Below are 15,943 nucleotides of genomic sequence, written 5' to 3' on the forward strand. Positions count from 1 at the left end.
AAGTTAGCCTATTAATTTAACACAGGTACGACTGTACTCAGTGTTGCACTATCAAATGCAATTGACGCGCCTCTATGCCAGGGTTTTTATGTTCCTGGTCAGGCTATATATTTATAATTAACGGTACAGAAGTGAATTAAAATTAAACTTTAACATTAGGCAAATAAGATCTAAAAAATGAATCAGGAAAAGCTTACTCGACAACAATACAGTCATTATCTTCAGTGGCGGCGTAGCATGGCTTGGCACCCGGGGCGATCACCCCCCCCCCCCCCATGCTCGGGACTATGGCACCCCAGAATGGTCAGGTCAGCCCCCAGAATTGATTGAAAAATGTACGAATCAGCTATAATGATACCAAGAAGCTATAATGTAATGTTGTTGNAATAGATCTTTAAAACGTAAAAAGTTTTTAGATAAGTAATGTAAAATACAAGTAACATTTTTAACTACGACTGCTTCGGAAATTCACATAAAACTTGCCTAGTTTAATGACCTGGCAAGTGTTTTTTTTTTCTATAAGTATCGTTATCGTTACTGTCGTTAATCTTGGCATGAATAAAACAGGAACAAGATATATTTTGACATTGACAACCCAGCCAGCTGTTGTTCTCTATTTTGTTTTAGGTTATAAAAGGGAGGAATTTTACATAAAAAGTTAAATAAATCTCTATAATTATTAGTTTTCGTGTTCTAAATATGTTCATTTAAATTACTTATTCTTTTGTTTCAAAAATTTAGTCATACATCTATAACTATGGCGAACTCTTTACTAACGAAGGTTTGTAGTTTTTACTTTACAACTTAATTTTTTGCAAAATTACTTGTAAATAAAGTCAATTAGTTCGAAAACCAATCTCTCACCGATCATGGAGTTAACATACTTAATCTAATCACAATTTTATAGCCATCAGTCAATAAACTTTTTATGTTAATGTTTATGGAATAAAGACTGACTAATTTTGTATTCAGATGGGAGCCTTGCGGCTCACCCCAGCCGCAGTATTTACACAAGCGGTCCGCACCACCCAAGCCAAGCATTATGATCCCAAGTTTAAGAAGCTACGAGCCAAAAAGTTTGTAAAGGTGAAGCTACCTGACTTCAATGAAGACTTTGATACACTTTCGAAAGAAAAGTTGAGGCAAAAAATGAAGGAAAGAGGAGTTCTACCACCCAGGCCGTGGATGGAACGTCCATTCTATATTTCAGCTACAGGTACCTAATATTATTTTCAAATACACTTTGTTCATACACAATAATATTGGAACATAGAATTGTTTTATCAGAATTTTTTCATTAAGACAAAGTATTTTTATCAGTCAAAAAGTAAAAATGTTTTAATATTCAAATTTACTGTTACAGGTGGAGTCTTTGAACCATACGTACCACCAGAGGGTGACGGCAAAGCATCCATCGTCTCTGCATCACGTGCCAAACAAACCGTTGAGCTACTTGAGAAAAAATCCAAATCAATGATGGCAATACGTAAAGTTAAATCATTTGAAGAAGATTTTGACTCAAAAAAGTTTGCTAGCATCGCACAGGATATCTACATCAAAGCTCATGAGGCTTTAGCTAATCACGATAAGAGGGAGCTACGATTGCATGTGACGGAGAAGGCATACCCGGAGTTTATGCATAATTCGTTGCGTAAGACTATTCGGTGGAAATTCCTGGATTCCCTGGAGCCACCTAGAGTGGTCCATGCTCGTTGTACTGATGTCATCAGCAAGGAAAACATCTTTGGGCAGGTTAGATTTTTTATTTCAAAGGAAAGATTGTTGAAAATAGTTTGAGTAGCTCCAATGAGGGTTTTCGTGATTGAAAAATCCGCCAGATGGCAATACGTAGACGGGAGGTCCAAATGCTGCATGATTGGTGGATTTTGACATATCTGTCAATGTCATGTCAAAATCCACCAAGGATTTAAGGACCTCCCGTCTACGTATTGCCATCTGGCGGATTTTTCAATCGCGAAAACCCTCGTGGCTACTTTCAGCGTACTATTAGTGAATGAAACCCCATAGCTTATTCTCTTAATGTTTCCTCTGTATGAATGTGTTGGTTGTATAAATGAGTGATTTAATAAAATCAAATATTTTTTGCAGGTGACAGTCCGTTTCCACACCCGCCAGCAGTTAGCCGTCTACGACCGTTTCGGGCGCCTCATCCACGGCAGCGAGATCTTAGCCAAAGACGTCCTAGAGTATGTGGTCTTCGAGAAACACCTCTCCAACATGTATGGAACTTGGCGCGTACACGACAAGATTATTCCCGACTGGGCGCCGCCGAAAGATCCTTCCAAGTTGACCAGAATCCAGCCGGAACCAGAACCGGTGCCGCTGGTGACTGATGGGAAAACGGAGACTCCTGCGATAGCTGATAAGTGATTGTATATGTATTTAGATGAATAAATAGTTTTATTAATAGTTTACATGTCTTTTGTATCCAACAATTCGTGACAGATGCACAATTTGTGATAGAAATTCAGTGATGACATGACCAAGTTTGAGTAGCTCAATATCTCGTGTATTTTTTTTTTATACAATAGGGGCTGCCTCTCACGAGTTGACGTTGTTTCCTCCTTTTGTATAATGAAGTGAGTGATGCATTATTTAGAAAAAAAAAACAGTAAATTAAAATAGCTTGATAATTTTCAATCAATTTTATTTTCAATATTTAATACTCTCAGAGCAATTACTCTTGTTCTTGTATGCTTTGTTTATAACAATAAATTACTAGACTATCAGTACCCACACTTACAGTACAATTTGTTAGTTTCATATCTAGCGTTAGTTTTCCCCTTGTTTAGGGCTAGGTGATTTAAAATTTTATTAACATTTTCTATTTTACAGTTGCAATTTTACTAATAACAAAATGATATGTTTCATAAATATGAATATATTTAAAAAAGTTACATCTTAAATTACATAAATCAATTTCTCATCAATTCCTTGACCCTTTAGGTATGTACTGAACACTGCAAGGCACTCATAAAGTTAGTGCAGTCTTATCCACTATGGAAGGCATCATTATTTAGTCACAACATATTTACAATATTTATACAGTGCGAAAACTAATACACAATCATTGTACATTTCATAGTTGGAATGATTTCATAACATGGCATACATTTGTACAAATAAAACAATCAATACTACTCAACAACTATATCCAATAGATGCATTTACAACACTAATAAATGGCTATTTGAGCAGATTACAATTAATCAAGATCGTTTGCGAATTTATTTATCTACATATCGATATGATTTACAATAATCAATTCATGGCAAAATCATATTTTTAACGCATGTAACATTCAATCAGTCATGAATCAAAACAATCAGTATTTTACATCGCGATCGTGACGTAATCGTTAACGTCCGGCGCGCCACAGACAAAACTTGGCGCGAGACTTCAATCGGCGCACCACAGAGTCCGGAGACGGATGCTGAGTTGAACACAATCATCTGTCACCTGATCGGCGAGCAGAGGAAGGGCACAGACATTCGGGGCGGTCATTAACCCCGGTGAGTAGAGTCCCAGAGTGCCAGCGTCCCCCGTGTTCACACGACGGTGGGGGCCCGCTGGGACGGCTTGGGGGGCAGCGGGGGCGGCGCGCGGGGCGCGGCGGGGCCCGCGGGCGGCGGGGAGGGCTCCTTCTGCAGCCGCTGGCGTTGCGTCTCGCGGAGGTTTTCTAGGAAGTCTGTAATAGGGAGATGTTGAGTTAGTTTTCTATTTGGATGTAATGAGAATAATGTGATATTATTCAAAGTATATAAGTAGTATATCCGTCAAGCTAGCACCCATAACACAAGCATTAAGTTGCTTACTTTGGGGCTAGCTGGCGCTGTGTGAAATTGTCCAAAGATTTATTATTTATTTATTATTCAATAGAATTTTAGTGTCAGAAATCTTTCACAAGCGTTTTATAGTTAATAATCAAAGTGGAATTTTGGGATATTTTGAAACGTTGAAAATTAAAAATCACAAAAACACTACCGTCTTATGTGGTTACAAATAGGTGTTATTTTCCACACATCAGTGTTCAGTACAATACTTTTTTTCACAATACTTTGTTACAACTGTCCTGTTATTCCTGTTAACCCCTCATAGTAAACTAAAATGCTTGTGTTACGAATGGGTTTAATAGTTCAGCGGTGGCAGGGCTCGAACCCTTGGATATTGAGTTGGTCAGTCCAACACCGAAATGGGGATGTTGCCTGGGTCAAAAAGCAAGAGTTTTAATTAGTCCGTCAGTTAACTTATCAAAAAATACTCTACACGTATTTATCAATCAAGATCTCATTCCAACCAACCTGGCGGGTGATGGTGTAGCGGCGGGCCGGAGCGCAGCGCGGCGCGCACGCGGCCCCCCGCGGGCCCCCCGGCCCCCCCCGCCGGGGCCCCCAGCGCGGGGGGCAGCGCGGGCAGGCCGGCGGCGAGCGATGACGCCAGGCCGGGAGTAGAGAAGCCGTTGGATATGCTTCTGCTGGAGCTGCTCGCACTCTGTGATAGAAAAAACATTGATTAGTTTTTGTGACTGATTGTAAAGAGCTTATTTATGATTCTTATGCTGTCATTGCTAGCTGCTTATTAGGGTACTAGCGGCCGCCCGCAACTTAGTACGCGTGGATCCCGTTTTACCCCTTCATCTATCTTACGCGGTTTAGATTTTTTCATACAAATGTTTTTCCCCGCTAACTCCCGTTCCCGTGGGAATTTTGCAATATCCCGTTGTTAATAAGCTTTAAGTTTACTAAGGTACCTGCATGCCAAATTTCAAGCGTCTAACTTAAGCGGTTTAGATTTTTCATACAAAAGGATTTTCCCGCTAATTCCTGTTCCCGTGGAAATTTCGGGAATTCCTTTCTTAGTGCACCTCTACGGTACCTAAGCTACGTCCCTTCCAAATTTCAAGTGCCTACGTTTAGCCGTTTAGGTTGTGCGTTGATATGTCTATGTAGCTAGGAAAGTCCTACACAACGATTGCTGTCTTATAGACATGTCGCTTTTCGTACTTTTGGTATTTGACCGATATGACGAGTCTGCTGCCTGTACTGCACATATAAAGCTGTCTAGCCGACTATTACTGTGGTGCATGCACTATACATGCACTGTCTAATACATGATGCTATAGGTAGCCTTCCAATAGACTTACGCCCGATTCCCATATTCAATCCTTGTCCAAATCCGGATTACAACTGTCAAATTGAATTCAGTTTTAGATTATATTTCCAAAATTTTCGATGCATTTACACTTGAATATTATTTAAATAGTCTTATAAACAATATAAAAATGTAAAAACATCAAAAACCGCAGTTATTTTGGCCAAAAACATATTAAAATTTGACAGTTGACAATCCAAATCCGTATAATTTGGATTAGGATTGAATATAGAAATCCAGCATTAGTCGACACCGTTAGGTTTTGGTGGTTAGGTCCCACCCGTGTGGTAAAGAGAGCTCCACATAATTCACTAACAATGCATTTCCTGACGAAAAAAGGCCTACCTGGACATCGAACTCCTTGGCGTCGTCTTGCAGCCGTAGCGCCAGGTCACTAAGCGAGTCGGCATCGTCGTCGCGCTCGGTCGTGCACGTCGTGCTCTCAGACACTTCCACAATTTGAAGCCGTGCTCCGTCTAGTTCCTGGAGACAATAGAAACAAAAATTATAATTCTATTCTACATTGTTGAAAGCTGAGATATCTCAGTTAGTTTATTGCAAGAGGGCTATGAGGGATCAGATGTGTTGCCGATAGTTGGGCCCAATTCTAATTTGTATGAAGAATCGGCCGATACCAATGTGCGCATTTTATACATGTCCGTACTGGATTAACAGCCCGACCAAACTAAAGGCCGACAAAAAATCGGTGTTTTGCGCCTAGGCTAATCGAACCGAATCATTAGTCATTTTCTGCCTGAGGCGGCAGCGAAACTTATGAAGCTTTAATGGAAGAAAAGTAAAATAAGGATGTATCTCCTGCATCAGACCACGACCACAGTCGAATGGTGACCACGGACCAGAAAACGTAGTATAGGCATACCTCTCCCACTCGGTGGACGGATACACTTAATTGCGGGCAGCGAAGGAGTGATCATTGTGGGAATCCTAGGAGAATCCTTTTATCCAGGAGTAAAAGTAATTTAGTTGAAAAGAACGAACCTGCATAAGCGTATCAGGATGGACATGACACCCGTCCCTTAGCACCAATCTTTGTGTGACCAAGGCGTGTGCAGGCGCGTATCTCGCCAACACCGGCCTCAGAACGTGTCTCAACCGGCGCGCGGGTCTACATCTAAAGCCCGGTCCGTGAGCACGTAGAATTTTGTCCAATGACCCCAAGCTACCCATCCTTATCGCTCGCGCGTAATTATATTGCTGTCACGACTGTGCGACGGGCGCCCGCAGTGAGTGTGCGAGCGCGACAGCAACAGACCAGACTATAACTGCGACTACACGCCCGGCTAATTCCACTCGTACGACTACTTACTTACATGAGAATATCTGGATTAATCTGGTACCTATCCCGCCATATGAGTCGCTATGTAGAAGACGCGGGCGCGTTGCCTTTATGTGTCTGAAAACCGCACGAAAGTAATGAAAGGAAAGAAAGTTACCTGCATGAGTGTATCAGGATGGACATGGCAGCCGTCCCTTAGCACGAGTCTTTGTGTGACTAGCGCGTGCGCGGGTGCGTATCTCGCCAACACCGGCCTCAGAACGTGTCTCAACCGGCGCGCGGGTCTACATCTAACTGCGACCACGCGGCCTGCTAATTCAACTCGTACGACTACTTACTTACAAAAGAATAGCTGGATACATGTGGTACCTATCCCGCCATACGAGTCGCTATGTGGAAGACGCGGGCACGTTGCCTTAATGTGTCTGAAAAGCGCACGAAAGTAATGAAAGTTACCTGCATGAGTGTATCAGGATGAACGTGGCACCCGTCTCTTAGCACGAGTCTTTGTGTAACTAGCGCGTGCGCGGGCGCATATCTCGCCAACACCGGCCTCAGAACATGTCTCAACCGGCGCGCGGGCCTACATCTAACAGCGACCACGCGTCCGGCCAGTTACTTACATGAAAGTATGATGCAAATGGCACCTATCCCGGAGTATGAATCGCTGTATGGATGTCACGTTGCCTATAGTATGTAATAAAAATAGCACAACCTATAATGAAAGAAAATTACCTGCATGAGTGTATCAGGATGAACGTGACACCCGTCTCTTAGCACCAATCTTTGTGTGACCAAGGCGTGTGCAGGCGCGTATCTTGCTAACACCGGCCTCAGAACATGTCTCAACCGGCGCGCGGGTCTACATCTAACGGCCACCACGCGTCCAGCTAATTCCACTCGTACAACCGCGCGACGTTCAACCACTACTTCACGCCCGCCGATAATGGTGGATGGAGAGGATAGGTCGATGGTTGCCGACTCGCCCTGTGGACAAAAGATAGGTATTGTTAGTCAAAAGTATAAATAATTCAATTACGATTAGGTCAAGGGTTTTTTGACCCTTTTCACATCACATAAACAAATCCAAAATCAAAATATAGCTTGTTTTATCACCACTCCAGGAAATTATATCGGCTGGTTGTGAGAAGAAGTGGCAAAATAAACTTTTTCCAGCCTCTTGTTTATTACAGGATATGCATTTACAACTTAGAAGCTCAACTTAATACCCTTGTCTTTACTACAAAAACTTCCACAGAAAAAACTGGATACTGTCTTAGATTAGAAAGGGAATTTCTACGAGAAGTATATTCCTGCCTTAGATCTGAAAATCATTGCACTCCACCATAGCTAATCAGCGTCCTTCAGTTATAAAGCTGAGTTTCCACCAGGATCGCTCAGAATAGAATCGCTTCATTTATCGAGGCGAGGTAAGTGAAGCGATTCTATTGGTTCTTTACAAATACATCCCATGCTACTCATCCTCGCACATCTAAGTTGGAAACGCAGCTTAAACGAAATTTCTCTGCTGCTCTAGTCTTTGTCATAAAAAAGCAACTTCCTTTAGATTAGAAGATTAGCAAGTAATACGCGGCCGCGCCACCACTGACGTAGCACCGTCCGGTAGCACCACGCGGCAGAGCGAACAGCCCGCCCACTGGCGAGACTGAAGCCTGCCACGTATCTGGACCTCTAATGCCCTAGTCTCTTCTATAAAGGAAGGAAACTTCCATGGGAGAACGATTGCTGCCTAAGAACTTGGAAGGTGATCCCTGTGAACCCTGATTGGCGTCCATTAGGGAACACTACGCAGCATGTCTTCTATCTTAGGTGCGGCCTAAGATCATAATGAGAAATTCCACGGAAAGAGTAGACACTGCCTAAGACCTGGAAACATTCGCCCACGTAGCTGATCAGCGACGGTCAGTAAGACGTCGTACGCGGCCGTGTAGTTCTTAACTTCTTCAGCAATAGCTGGAAGCTGGATTCTGCCTAAAACCTGAAAGCTTCCACGTACCTGTCCCGCGTCTTTCAGCATCACGGCGAGTTTCCTGCGCTGCAGGGAAAGATGAAACAGAGCTAGATGAAGCCTAAGATCCATTTCGCTCCGTGCCTGATCAGTATCCTTCGTCTCTCTGAAAGCCACTCCAGTCTATAGTACATACCTGTCCGGCATCCTTCAGCAGCACGTCATAGGCGGCGGCGGCGAGGTTCCGGCGCTGCAGCAGGCGCTCCACCAGGCGCCGCACCGGCACGCCCGGCTCCACGCCCACCACCGACGTAGCGCCGTCCGGTAGCACCACGCGGCATAAGGAACAGCCCGCCGATTGGCGAGACTGAAGCCTGCCACGTACCTGGACCTCTAATGCCCTGACTTACTTGAATTATGGTCCTATGTCCCCTAGATGAGGCAGAGGGCGTCCACAACAGTCCCCCATCTCGTTCGATCTTGAGCTTCTCGCTTGATCTCGCTCCAGGTCTTGCCGATCCTCTTCGCCTCGTCCGCTACAGTGCGCCGCCAAATTTGCCTGGGTCGACCACGTTTGCGTCTAATGCCCTAGTATCTTCTATAAAGAAGGAAGGAAACTTTCATGGGAGAACGATTGCTGCCTAAGAACTTAGAAGGTGATCCCTGATTAGCGTCCATTAGGGAACACTACGCAGCATGTCTTCTTTCATGGGTGCGGCCTAAGATCATAATGAGAAATTCCACCGAAAGAGTAGACACTACCTAAGACCTGGAAATATTCGCCCCACGTAGCTGATCAGCGACGGTCAGTAAGACGTCGTACGCGGCCGTGTAGTTCCTCACTTCTTCCGCAATAGCTGGAAGCTGCCTAAAACCTGAAAGCTTCCACGTACCTGTCCCGCGTCTTTCAGCAGCACGGCGAGTTTCCTGCGCTGCTGGGAAAGATGAGACAAAGCTAGATGAAGCCTAAGATCCATTTCGTTTCGTACCCGATCAATGTCCCTGAACTCCCTGAAAGCTACTCCAGCCTACGATGCCTACCTGTCCAGCATCCTTCAGCAGCACGTCATAGGCGGCGGCGGCGAGGTTTTTGCGCTGCAGAGTGACCTAAATGATGCCTAAGATCTGTCATTTCGCTCCATACGTGCCTGATCAGTATCCTTCGTCTCCCTGAAAGCCACTACAGTCTACGATGCCTACCTGTCCAGCATCCTTCAGCAGCACGTCATAGGCGGCGGCGGCGAGGTTCCGGCGCTGCAGCAGGCGCTCCACCAGGCGCCGCACCGGCACGCCCGGCTCCACGCCCACCACCGACGTAGCGCCGTCCGGTAGCACCACGCGGCAGAGCGAACAGCCCGCAGATTGGCTCGATTTTACTACCTGGAGCAATGGAGAAATAAGGTTAGGATATGTGGATATTGCTAAAAGCATATCCTGTTAGGCCCCGTTCAAGGAGACGCGGGGCGAAACACAAACATACGGCAGACCTTAGAGCAGTGGTTCTTAACCGGTGGTCCGCGGTCCACTGGTGGTCCCTGGAGACATTCCAAGTGGTCCACGAAGTGCACTTGCACACCTTGGTTAAAACCACTTTTAACAGATTTTTGCAGTCAAACTGATTTTGACCGATTATGAGGTGGTCCCTGACAAGACAGAAATTTGGTAAAATGGTCCCTCATGACTTAAATATTAAAAACTAGCTGACCCGGCGAACTTTGTTCCGCCTTAATGGCAATAAATAAGCAGACTTTTTTTTAAGCGAACGGGATAAAAAGTATCCTATGTCCTTTTCCTGGCTCTAAACTACCTCCCCGACAATTTTCAGCTAAATCGGTTCAGCCGTTCTTGAGTTATAAGTGGAGTAACTAACACGACTTTCTTTTTCTTTTATATATATAGATGAACCACTGGTTTAGAGCGTACAAGGAGAAGCTATTTTGCAAGCGTTTGTATGAATTGTGGGCATTGTGGCGTCGCATGCGACTAACGACGCCGCGTCTGACGCGGCAAATGAAGCGGCGTGTAAACTACGGGTTTCGCAACGGGGGAACGCAATATGTCAATGAAGTCAAAGGATACGATGCGTTGCGACAACGGTGACGCTGCGTCGTCTTACATAGTATCTGTGAAGGGCACACGACGCACACGCAACATCTGTGATATTGCGAAATCTTTGCAGTGCGGCGCCGCAACGCATCGTGTGCTTCCGCTCTTAAGCTGTTTCATTTATAAATTTATAATACTTATTAAGTGTAATGTAAGGCCACATGGAATGAGGCTTCAGCATGTCCTAGGAGGCAGTTAAGAGAGATGATGAACTGATCAAGTCACACTAAACTGTCTGCATTACAAAAAAACATAGCCCAAAACTCAATTCAATTTTATTCATAGATTTTGTCCCCTGTTAAATTCAACCAATCAGAAGTCTCAACCTATACTTGATTGAATCAAACTTCGTTCTGTAAAATCTGTAAAAGTAGTCGAAAATGAAGTAAAAGATTCTAAAAATAAAATATTTAAATGTCAATGTTTTATACCTAATGTACTTAAATGACCATGAAAGTTCAAAAGCATAAATCGTAATATGTAGTATTAGATATTTGGAAAACAACTTACTTATCAACAAATCATAGTATCTCAGATCTACATCAAATGCGGCAATCCAAGCATCAAAGGACAGCGCATCCATATAGTCATCTCAAAAAATCTGGTACGATCCAGTAATTTGTTTTTACACAATACCTATCTAAGAACACTGATTTTTGCATGCACTATCATTTTAAGATCTACATCAGATGCGGTGTTGCAAGCATCAAAGGACATCGCATCCATTTCAAAAATAATATTGCCATATCAAAAAATCTGCTCGGAGCCAGTACAACTGTTCACACAGCACCTATCTAGGCGCACGCGCCAGATTGGTGTCCAAAACAGATGGTATCACATCACATGCCCTTTAGATAAAGCAAGAAAACACTGGCCGGAGTCTTGTGATACTATGCTAACATTAGAGTAAAAAAATATTTGACTAAAGTGAAACAGTTACATAAATCTATCTGATAAATTATGAAGTTGTGTAGCAAACGAATGGTGACTCGGCTAGTTTACTTTACTAGGAGGACAGAATCTAGATCTGTTAATGGCGTTGTATAATTAGGAGTGGTGCATATAAAAGTAAACAGGATAATTTTACTGTAAATAAAATATTTGGTTCTTGTTCATTTCAGATGCACGTATCTTTATTTAGATGGGAAAAGCCACAGTGTAGTTTAATTGACAAATATTTACAAAAGCGCACGGGCTATTGTGATATTTGCTCTGTAATATTATTCACACAATAATAATGCGTGAATTCCCGTAAAAAATATAATTAGGTAAATTAGAATTTTTGTTTTTTTCCTAATGCGTTTCCTAAAATAAATAAATAAATAATGCCACAGACATCCAACGATGGACCTACAGAACACATTCTGTCTAATACATTTCAAGAGACCTAAATAAGTCTCATGTCAGATCTATCTTGATCGTGAACTAATGATGTTTCTGAACGTGTCAGTGGAAGATTTCCCTTAAAAGTAAATAGCACAAGGTTTATAATAGACCAACACCATTCCAGTTTCAGCTAGATCGCTATCTATTATCTAGATAGCACACAATTAGCTGCGCTAAAATAGCAACGCTATAGCGAGCGAATGTTTGCCGTTTGCTATCGTTACTTTCCGCAGATAGCTATATTGCAAATATTTGATGTTGCACAATGCAGAGAAATTCTGTATTCTGGTACTTTACAAAATATTGATTTAGGGGACATTCAAAGTCAATAGATCCGGCGTGATGGGACCTCAATACTCAATACTTTATTTATTTACCACATTAGCGCATTCACATTAGGTCTTACATTTTAAGCAACTATGTATACAATATTGATCCAGTTAGGGCACAGCAACTTTTGAAAAGAACTTTGGGACATTCAATGGCGTGGGGTGATGGCGACATTACACACAATTTAGTATTATTATTTATGAATGGCGATGTATTTTTATGTAAAACCCAATCCTATTATCCATAATCAAACAACAAAATAGTTTTATCAGAATTAATAGTTTTGCTACATCACCTACGTTTGGTATTAACCAAACAGTCCAATATATAAAGAATGTCAGATTATCACAATAATTAAACAAATCCTATGTTTATAGTAATGATAACGTTAAATATAATTCGAAGACGCATTAAACTTTTCTCTTTAAAAATAGTTGGCGCCTGGCGAGTGACCTTTTCTATTTTGTTGCCAGTACTTTTTTAAATAATAAGAAATCTTGTCTGTTTTATCATAATTTTTCAAAATGTTGCCATTATTATTATTAATAGCTATAAATGGGCAAAATATTTACATACCAATCACACTGTTATTTAACTGTTATTTAAAGGCACGAAGGTGTGTACTTGGCGTGTCGAGAGCATGTATAACACAGTACATAAAGTTTGTAAGACAAGCCTCCTTACGTTGATATTTGAAAGAAAGAAATAAAGAAAAATGGTTTATTTGGCTCAAACAAACGTTTATATTTGCTTTATTATAGTATTTATTAATGGCCCTTCGTATACTTTATGTCACGCTGTTACTTTAGTGGTATGAAGGCGTGTCTCACAAATGTTTAAAAAATGCATGTTTGAGGACGAGTCACTTTAAGGCTAAGTTAGAACTTTGATTATAAACGCGCACACCTTTCACGCTCAAACTATTGAAACGATTTAGATTCGGATAGCTTTTTTAAAAAGAGGACGCGCTATAAATTTTTCTATCATAGCCGCTGCGCCGTCTCGGAGTCAATACAAAGATTTCGCCGTATTGCCACAGATATAATTCTATGTAAGACCAGGCCTGTTCATCTCCGCGAGTTTACATCGAAAACAAAACACGCACGATGGCCCACCTACAGGATACTATTCGACAAGGCCTCACATACGAGCGAACATTGGCTCACGCACGCGTATTCTTGTGTATGATGAAAGAAAATAAAGAAAATGGTGTTAAATACTGTGCAGTATTTAACTGCCTAAATAATAATAAAAACACAGAATGCACTTTTTTAAGTTGCCTCAAGACACTGAGAGGTAAATAAGTAGTTAAAATTATTCATGATAATTCATGCTAAATCATGTATTTCCTCCGCCATTTTCCGCAGTTTGGCACCTCACGTCACATCATTTTACCGAAGTCAGCCCTATAGCTTCGGCGCAGTGCCGATCACTGACGTTTGTCAACAAAATGGTGCTTGACTCTTGAGACAGGCTAAATTACACCATATTGTTAATGACATTGAGCATACATTTTTTTAAATACCTTCGCGAAGTAAAACTTCTGTACGTAGTACTTATTATTATTCTGTGGTAAGACGACGCAGCGACACCGCTCCGGCGTCACAACACACCGCAACGCAACGCATCGTATGCTTTGGCTCTGTAGCTTCCCTGGCTTTTTCTGTGTAAAAAAGCAATAAATGTTTTTATTTATTAATTTATTACTCACGTCAGCAAGCGGCGGCGGCGGGCTGGCGGGCGGCTGGCGGTCTTTTGAGGGCGCACGAAGCCTCCAAAGGAGAAGGGACTTCTTATGGGGGCTTTACTGGGGTTGCAGCGGTAGGAGTGGCAGGTGGGTAGATCCTGGCTACACAGGAGTTGCAGTGGTGGGAACTAGAGGTGGGAACAGTTGTGCTGCAGCGTCCAAGGAAGAAGGGACCCTCCGACTTCTATAAGGTGGGAACTAGAGGTGGGAACAGTTGTGCTGCAGTTTCCAAGGAAGAAGGGACCCTCCGACTTCTATAAGGTGGGAACTAGAGGTGGGAACAGTTGTGCTGCAGTTTCCAAGGAAGAAGGGACCCTCCGACTTCTATAAGGTGGGAACTAGAGGTGGGAACAGTTGTGCTGCAGTTTCCAAGGAAGAAGGGACCCTCCGACTTCTATAAGGTGGGAACTAGAGGTGGGAACAGTTGTGCTGCAGTTTCCAAGGAAGAAGGGACCCTCCGACTTCTATAAGGTGGGAACTAGAGGTGGGAACAGTCGTGCTGCAGCGTCCAAGGAAGAAGGGACCCTCCGACTTCTATAAGGTGGGAACTAGAGGTGGGAATGGTTCTGTACTCACGTCAGCAAGCGGCGGCGGCGGGCTGGCGGGCGGCTGGCGGTCCCTCGAGGGAGCACGCAGCTTCCAAGGGAGAAGGGACGCGCCGCCACTACGCCGTCTTTCTGAGGCATTGCTGGCTGACTTCTTTAGGGGGCTTTGCTGGAAAAATAATATGATACGTTAGTGAAAACTGTAATATTTATATATCATTGGCGTATCAAGGGTAATTTTTCCCGACATGGGCAGTAGACCATTCTGCGATGGCACGGCCTATACCCCCACTATATACGCATACACCTATGAATATAATGGACTGGATGTCCCCAGTTGGAGATATTGCTGATATGCAAGTTTTTCCACAACGACAGGTCCTTCGCTGCGCGCATTTGAGTGCTTCTTGCGACGTTGAATAGATCGTCAGTCTACTGATTGGGAGGCCTGCCTGCCCACACTACGTTTTTCGATCCGTGGTCGCCACTCGGTAACTTTTTGTGCCCTAACAGCCATCAGTTCTATGAATTAGGTCGCAGAAAGAAACCTGGATGCGGGCAGCGCAAGACCGGTTATGGAAATCTTCGGAGAAGACCTTTATCCAGCAGTGGACGACATTTAGCTTAAATAAACGAATGAACGAACCAAAAGACGTCAAAATAACCTACAGTACGATTTTCGAGCCATCTTTTTCTGCCCTAACGACCACCACTTCTACGAGGTATATACCGCACCAACTGCTGGGTAAGCTCTTGAACTTTATTATGAATTGCTAAATACTATACAGGGTGATTTTTGTATCAGTATCCAAATTTTCAGGATCGACTCAGAATCAGTAACTTAATTGATTTACGTAAAGAAAATACAACTTTTTCTCCATATTTAATTATTTTCATCCTCTGCGCGTGGTTTCTATGTATATTGACTCACGTGGAAAATTTGCTTCGTTCATGGAAAAAAATGTACACACAGTTAACTGCAAAGCTTAATAGATATAATGGTGAGCGAAAATAAGCAATAACCTTTAAAACTTAAGATATGGGCACCCGCGAATTAGACTTTCAAAATTTTTTTTTGCAAAAAATACCACAATTAAAAATAATTACGATAAAGTTGTATAGTCAAATTGTTCTAACGAGCTTATTAAAAAATTTGGATACTGATAACAAAGTCACCCTGTATTTGAATGAAATATGTTACCTTAGCGGGTTCGGGGTCGGCGGGCGCGTATGGCGAGGGCCGTCCGCAGAGGTCCGCGCGCGCGCATTCGGCGTGCACGCCCGAGCGCAGGAAGCGCGGGTAGCTGTCGAACTTCATCACGTTGAAGATCTGCTTCTGGGCCTGTAAGGATGAAACTTGGTGTGAAACTTGCGAAAAGGAACTTTATTGA

The 15,943-nt window shown here is 42.9% G+C and overlaps 2 protein-coding genes across 2 annotated transcripts in view; one reads left to right on the forward strand and one right to left on the reverse strand.

Annotated features, from left to right (window-relative positions):
• Positions 1-590: 590 nt before the first annotated feature.
• mRpL45 (mitochondrial ribosomal protein L45) lies at positions 591-2,433 on the forward strand. Its single transcript, XM_028314917.1, has 4 exons — positions 591-781; positions 973-1,216; positions 1,364-1,752; positions 2,110-2,433. Exons 1-4 carry the CDS (start codon positions 758-760, stop codon positions 2,389-2,391), a joined length of 939 nt encoding a protein of 312 aa, XP_028170718.1. The 5' UTR covers positions 591-757; the 3' UTR covers positions 2,392-2,433.
• A 218-nt stretch (positions 2,434-2,651) lies between these two features.
• The window catches only part of loco (regulator of G protein signaling family member locomotion defects), a 99,993-nt gene continuing 86,701 nt past the window's right edge, over positions 2,652-15,943 (reverse strand). The window contains exons 8-14 of the mRNA XM_028314915.1: positions 15,754-15,894; positions 14,584-14,721; positions 9,639-9,818; positions 7,205-7,456; positions 5,533-5,655; positions 4,323-4,431; positions 2,652-3,709 (exon numbers count right to left, since the gene is read on the reverse strand). Coding sequence (XP_028170716.1) covers positions 3,570-3,709; positions 4,323-4,431; positions 5,533-5,655; positions 7,205-7,456; positions 9,639-9,818; positions 14,584-14,721; positions 15,754-15,894 — 1,083 coding nt within the window. The 3' untranslated portion in view covers positions 2,652-3,569. The remainder of the gene's footprint in view (positions 3,710-4,322; positions 4,432-5,532; positions 5,656-7,204; positions 7,457-9,638; positions 9,819-14,583; positions 14,722-15,753; positions 15,895-15,943) is intronic.

Source organism: Ostrinia furnacalis, unplaced genomic scaffold (genome assembly GCF_004193835.3).
Source record: "Ostrinia furnacalis isolate ACB-3 unplaced genomic scaffold, ASM419383v2 OfSCF4921, whole genome shotgun sequence".
Classification (NCBI taxonomy): Eukaryota; Metazoa; Arthropoda; class Insecta; order Lepidoptera; family Crambidae; genus Ostrinia; species Ostrinia furnacalis.

What these genes read in the sequence shown, in the direction of transcription:
- mRpL45 (XM_028314917.1), top strand. Translation starts at nt 758, where the DNA reads ATGGCGAACTCTTTACTAACGAAG. An exon ending in CGAACTCTTTACTAACGAAG is followed by an intron (nt 782 to 972) that starts GTTTGTAGTTTT and finishes TTTTGTATTCAG; the next exon opens with ATGGGAGCCTTGCGGCTCAC. An exon ending in AGGAAAACATCTTTGGGCAG is followed by an intron (nt 1,753 to 2,109) that starts GTTAGATTTTTT and finishes TATTTTTTGCAG; the next exon opens with GTGACAGTCCGTTTCCACAC.